Raw genomic sequence first — 7,124 nt, forward strand, 5'->3', positions numbered from 1 at the left:
TCATTAAAATCACACGATTTTTTTAACTGCATTTGAACTTTAACCTGGTAACTATCTTAATTGCTATCGAAAATTTCTGCTGAAAAGTTTTAGCCTCAAAATGGAAGATAAGCACAGTAAAAATAAACATATTTGAAGACTCCCAATTTTTCATACCCTGAACCCATTGAAAATGGGTAAGAAGGGTATAATGTATTTGTCCAAATGTATGTAACAGGCAGATGGAAGCATCTCCGACCCCATAAAGTACATATATTCTTGATCAGCATTAAGAGCCGAGTCGATCTAGCATTGTCCGCTATAAGAGCAAGAGAGCTTGCAATGTTAGCTGTAGGTCCTCCTAGTGCCCGCGCAGATCGAGTTTGTTTCCGATATTCGATAACTTACCCCGTTTCTAAGTAATCGATAAAAATCGATGTCGAAATCCTGTTTTTTGAGCAATTTTGGTAAATAATATGAGCTAGAGTCACCAAACTTGACATGTAGCTTCTAGAATAGTATATATATATCAAGTATCTTTCATTTTATAGCTATCACCACCTCCCCGCTACTACCTCATAGCTATAAATCAAGTAAATAAACCAATTTATGCTGCCCGCAATATAAGCCACAATTTAAATGAAATTGACTTTTTGATAATACACGAATATTCTCTAGTATGATGTACTGTAGAAAATTTCATCAAGATAAGTTTAAAAAGAAAGAAAATGTGTTTCGGCTGCCCACGTGTTTGCGGCAGCAAGCGCAAATTGCAAGAATTTCTGTATACATGTACACACACACATTCATGCGCGTCTTCTTTGAATTCTATCAAGAGCATTGCAGTTGCGATTTTATTGTTTTCTGCGCTGCTATTTAAATTGGTTTTTTTTTCTCACTAAGACTTAAGTATTGGTGTGGCTGTTGGGTAGAGGCGGCGGCGAGTAGTTTGGTCTGTGAGAGTTCGAACCCTAGCGAGGGAACTGTTTTTTATTTTAATTTATCTTTATTAAAGCAAACGAGCGCGTAGCGCGAGCTGTATTTGGTGTTGGAATAAGAGGGTTCAGGGTATCCCCTAGTCGGGAGCTCCCGACTAGAACCTCTTAATTGTTTTTTTTGGGTTCTCAAAAACAACATAGCTTATCTTATCATAACATGAACAAAACAACCCACTAAACAGAGATGCAAACAAATGGTCAAAATAAAATATGGAAACAAAACAGACTCTTATCCGCAAACGGTGGTGCAAAGTTCACTTAAAATCTTTCTAAGCATTGAAGCACAGCCAGTTTGCCGGATTGGTGACAGTTATTTGCTCCACCTGCTCGAGGGTTACACCGCGCTGGAGCATGCGTGGTAGAATATTCATATGAATGTGATGGTAGCCGTGTCCACCATAGGAAGTCTAAATTAAAACAAAATAGATCAAGATATAATTATGCACTTATAATCACAACAACATTGTGGCTTACTAGGCGATGCTTGGTGTGTATGTCGTGCGACATAAGAAGCCTGTCAACGAGTCCTTCATTGATCAACTTGATGAGATTTTCAATGCGCTGGCCATCTGAAATCATGTCCACTGATGAATTAAGCTGATAGTAGGAGCACTCTGTGCCAAAGAGATCGTATTGCAAGTAGCAGCCCAGCTTGGCAAACTCTAGTAGCTCGTCCATGTCGAAAATTGTCCCTAAAAAGGAATGACCGTTAGAAAAAGCTCATGATGCCAAAGCAACAGCTTACGATCCAAATGGGACATGACACATTTGTTAGCATGCCCTCCGGCCTCAAGATAGAGGCGCATGATTTCAAACGGTGCCTTGGATACACGATGGGGATGCAGTGACACGCCACAGCCCAAAACCTCCTGGATCTCGGCAGCGGCAAGAAGGGCATGTCTTTCGAACTCTGTAAAGTTAAAATGAATGATCAACTTGCAGTTCGACGATCTTCTGCTCACCTTGTACAGGATACACGCTAGCCACCTCGCCAATGAAACCACATTTCACAGTGCGACCGTTCACATCGATGCCAGTAAGAATATCCCTAGTGTAGAGATCAGCCATCTGCTCGACTGTGAGATTCGTGTGCGTGGTATCCTGAGTAGCGTGTATATAATGACCGGTGCCAGCAATGAAATGCACATCCGTTGTATTGGCCAAATCCACAATGAATTCCAGATTGCGTTTTAGTCCATAGCTGCTATTCTCCACGATGGCGCCGCCCCCATGCTTTTTATAGAGAAGAACATCCTTTCTAGAAGCTTTCAGAGCCTCCTCGTCGTAAAAGCGCACGTTCTCCCTGCTCGAATACGGGTACAAACGAACGTAGCCCAGCGTTGCTATGCTAATCTTTTGCTGTAATTCATTCTCAAAATCCGCCGGCGGTGGCTTATAAAAGTGCTCAAAGTCCAGAGCCACATGCTCATGGGTAAGTGTACGGCCCAGCAGATTGGGCGCAATGCTACCGAGAACTGTGCAGCGCCAGCGTTGATGATCGTCCCGGCGATTTTATAGTTTAATGGAAAAGTTTATTTACTCTCTAATGTATAATGATAACGAGACAGGCGCCGATTTTTAATGACTGCAATCGCATCAACAGATCGCTCTGTCCTCCTCTTCACTCTCTATTAATAGCGGATTATTCTCCGATGATACTCACCAGTTTGTATTCTTGACATTTCTCTAGTACTCATCGAGGTCACACTTGGGTATGCTGCTGCGCGTGCACTCACTTTGACTGCGCATAGGCAACTGATCGTCTGTGCGGAGTTCTCCGACGCTGGTAACTTGTATATGGAGCACAGTTCTCGCGCTTTACGGATAGACAACTGCGCATATGCAATCGCCGAGACAAGTGCTGTAAAAATAGATAGTACATATACATGGGTCTTTTCAAATCCGTCCATTAACTGCGGTTCGCATATGTTGTGCAATTATGAAGAGCTCTTGTTGATTGATGCAAGCTATATTTTTACAAATTTCTAGAAATCTACGGTCACTTTTGACTTATCCACTGTCAACGACGTGGATAATTTACACATGTATTATCATGGATGTCATTTTAAACTTAACACTATTTTCTTCTTGTAAAGACAGATTTTGTGATACTGGTGATACGCTCTGTTAAAAAATCAAAACCAATGAAAATGAACATTCTATCCCATATCTTTAATAAATCTTAATACGCGTTATTCATTCATCGCTGTTGGGGAAAAATGTAAGGAAAACTATATGTCTTTTGGACTCTTATGCCTAAACTACAATAGCTTGTACCACGTTTGAAATAATAAAATCTTTGCGTTCACTTACCGCGCCTTCTGCCTGTTACATAAATTTGCTTAAAACCATTATACCCTTTTAAACCATTTTAATGAGTTCATGGTATAAAAACCCACAGGAAAGCCTCTCAAATATATTGTATATAATAAAATATAATAAAAGGTTCTTGTGTGGAATATAACCGACATCGTAGGCTTGAACATCATGTGAGTTAACTGAAAAAATAGTGTCAAAGGCGAAGCATATAGTTGAAGACTTGGCTGGAAGCAGGACGTCCTTCATAAAACAAGCATTGACCTCATCCTAATGCGAAAATATCAATCAGTTGAGAAAAAAATTGCTACAAAGGCAAAGTTTTAATGGCACATCATTGTGTCGGAAGAAGAGGTCAGACTGATATCTGCAATTGACAAGTTGGCAGATTTTGAGGCCGGCTTTTAACTTCTGTATTTGTAAAAACGGCATTTTAAAACAGGGTTTCTTGGGCAGCCAATATTTAAGCGGAATCTTCGTTTTTACTATAATCAAACTAAATCTTACTGAAGAGACAGATATAAACTTCAATTTTAATGTTTCAAGTTATGCAAGTTACACCAGCCACAATGGGCCGTGAATTCCAGCAAGATATGATTAAAATGGAGAGGTGTAGCCGAAACAGACAACTCTTTAACAGGATTTATTATCGCAAGATTGAAAATCTTTCCCGCTGGACATTCAACTCAGAAAGAGCTCCACAATCTGCTGACCCTCAAAGAACACCACTCAGCATTAACTGATTCGTTTTAGAATATCTAAGTCTGGATGGTGTTAGACGGATTTGATTAATGCCACTATACAAAGGTAGTATTCATTATTTTTACAATCAAAACAAATTTATATAAACAGATGAAAAGTTTTCTTGTCTAGATTAGGTTGGTCACTTAAATGCGGTACCTAGAAGAAGTCGCGGGCATAATTTTTTTTTTTATAAAATTTCAAATATTTTTCAGTAGTTTGGATTTTTCAGAATAATTCTCTTTATTAGTTTCATTTCTTTCTCTTTATATTTTGTTTTACTTTATGTTACTTAGGTATAATTATATCAGTTTTTGCCATTTCTCATTTATCAGATATTCATATAGTCTATATATACTATATACTATATGTATATATATATATGCATTTATACTTAAGTCGTATGTATATTATCTTCATATCAATGCTGCTTCCGTTCCGTTGTGTTCTCTTTATTATAAATTATTAATTTTTTTCTTTTCATATATTTTGTATAGATATTTCATTTTAGATTTACCTTAAAGCTTAGCATTTTTATTTACTTTTCCCTCAGTTATTTTTGATAATTCCCACGCCAATGTTAGCCTTTCAAATACTTATTTTCTTCCGCTGGTAAAGCTTATAATGTTGATATTTAAATTTATTTAAAATATATATTTCTTTGAAATGTGTAAGCTATTAAAGTTTACTCCTTGAATTGTTTGGTGTTGTTGTTTTTCATAAATATTGTATGCAAACTAATTTATAATAAAACTCGAGGAAACTTGATTCACTGCTAACCTGTTGACTTATTGAACACTTTCTGTGACTTTATTTAGGTTAATAAATATAATGCTATTGCCTTAATATGCAAATTGTTAAAGAAATCTTACCCCAATGCCAATTGTCAATCGGTCATAAGAAATTCCCTGCAGTCTAGTCTAGTCTAGTCTATTTAGCACCTGGGCGGGGACTACATTGATTGGGCAAATTGAAATAAAACTAAATAAAAAAGTAACAGATGTTTTTCAAAATTATAGAATCGCCTTTTATTCAACATTTTAAAATATTTAGGTGTGTATAAATTTGAAATTATTCCTTACTTTGTGTTTCTTGAGGTGTTTTCTTTTCTTCATTATAAATTTTTGTTTTATTTCTCTGCACTCTTAAAGTGTCATATTGTTATTGTATTTGTTATGCTTTGTTTATGTTAATTAAAATAGTTCTTGCTCTTATATGCTCTTCCATATCTCTGCTTCCATATGTACTATATATTTCTATTTAGATTCAAACTAGCTTTACCATTTAGTCATTAAATATATGTTCACGTGTTTTCATTTGTTGCAGTAGTTTTACGTTTTTAATTACAATTATACATTAGTATATTATAGATTTATATTATATAGATAATATAAATTTATATCATTTATAATAAATTTTCGTGCTTGGTATCATTATCCATGTATGTACTCTTTTATACGTTCTTACAACTACATATTTTTCTTGAGTCAGCCAACAAAAGTTTTAAGCCCAAAATCAATAGTCCATAATATGAACAAAAAACGATCTTGGTAGAGGTGATTAAATAAATGTATTCGCAAAATTTAATTGGTATATATATATGTATTTTTAAGTGTCCTTAAGTTTATAAGCACAAGAGTGACTAAGAAGTGCGTCCAGCGAAAACGACAAAACTCCAATTAAAAACAAAAGAACAGCAAATAGAATACAAATTTTAAACTAAAATTAATGGCGCTTACAATACGATAAAAGTATGTATGCATATATGTATTTACATAATAAGTTTAGTTAATTAGTAATTATTTGCCTTTTCACTTTTTTTTTATTAGCATAAACACAATTTGAACTAAAACACACTGAAGCGTTTCAAAATATAATTTCATAAACTATATCTAATTAAAAACAAAGAAAAACTAATTTCGAACTCGTTAAAATTTGTGTTTTCTTTACGCCCACGTGTTTATAAGTTGTCCAGAAACCTGGACCCCTAACAGCCCCAATAGCTTTTACTGATCTATACAGACCCAGATTCATTTGGATGCGGGATCCCAGCATTATTCTGGTATTTAGATTTTATTTTTTTCTTGTGTGTGTATATTTGAATAAGTTTACTTTTTAATGCATACAATTTTACTAATTAATTTTAAAGTGATTATTGAATTATAACATACGTTCGTGTAGCATGGTATATTGTTTTTCAGCCAGTTTTAGACAAGTTAAATTTTAACAACTAATAAACTTGAATTAAATTAAAATGACAATTTTGCTGTTCTTGTTGGTTGTCTATATTTTATTTTGTTTTAATAGCAGTTCCTAGTTTCTCTTTCAAATTTACAATAGATTTTTGTTTAGTTAAAATTATGATTAAGTTGCTGGTTTTGTACAGTTTTATGTTTTGACTTTTTTATTGAAACTTAATTTATTGTATATGGTTGTGCTTTCTATTCAAGTTCAAGTTGTTTGTCTTTACCCGGTCTGTTGAAGTTGTCTATCCACAAGAAGGCGCAAAAAACATATCGCTTAAATCAGAGCTTAGTAGATTGACTACTTGACTACCCCAAAAACAAGATCTAGAAACCAATATAGTAAACGCATTAATCCAGCCATATAATATTGCCCCCATATAAAAGCATTCACCTTGCCCCGAGCTTGTATACCCTCTGTCCTGAGGCATTGGTTGATGCTTTCGTAAGTAGGCTATTTCTGATTGTTGTTTTTGCTTAATTCCTCAAATAGCTGTGCTAAAACGGTTCTGCGTTAATTGGGGTTTTTTTTAAGTTTTAAATTAAAATTTATTGCATTTACCTCGTTTGTTTTTATTTGATTTTTTTTTTTGTTTTTTCTTTTGTTTTGCATTTTGCTTGAATAATGGCTAATGCTAACAACAAAATTTATATCTACATATGTATTATTGTAATTGGTTTTGATAAATCTTTAATTACTAAAAGGAAGAAAGCAAAATTAAAATAACTTTTATGTATGCCCGTTAATTTCTTTTTAACATAAACGAAGAAAACTAAATAACGCTTAAAGCAATAAGAACCTAGCGACAAACCATATATATTATAACGTTTGCAGGCTTTTATGTTT

The 7,124-nt window shown here is 34.6% G+C and overlaps 1 protein-coding gene across 1 annotated transcript; it reads right to left on the minus strand.

Annotated features, from left to right (window-relative positions):
• Window positions 1-927: 927 nt before the first annotated feature.
• On the minus strand, window positions 928-2,777 carry LOC135437649 (phosphotriesterase-related protein). The gene is made up of 5 exons (XM_064695698.1): window positions 2,641-2,777; window positions 1,940-2,452; window positions 1,723-1,887; window positions 1,452-1,669; window positions 928-1,384 (listed from the first exon to the last, which is right to left on the minus strand). Exons 1-5 carry the CDS (start codon window positions 2,672-2,674, stop codon window positions 1,247-1,249), a joined length of 1,068 nt encoding a protein of 355 aa, XP_064551768.1. The 5' UTR covers window positions 2,675-2,777; the 3' UTR covers window positions 928-1,246.
• Window positions 2,778-7,124: the final 4,347 nt, after the last annotated feature.

Source organism: Drosophila montana, unplaced genomic scaffold, assembly GCF_035044405.1.
Source record: "Drosophila montana isolate Dmon_TW-CO22-7 unplaced genomic scaffold, ASM3504440v1 contig_1083_1, whole genome shotgun sequence".
NCBI classification, from domain to species: Eukaryota; Metazoa; Arthropoda; class Insecta; order Diptera; family Drosophilidae; genus Drosophila; species Drosophila montana.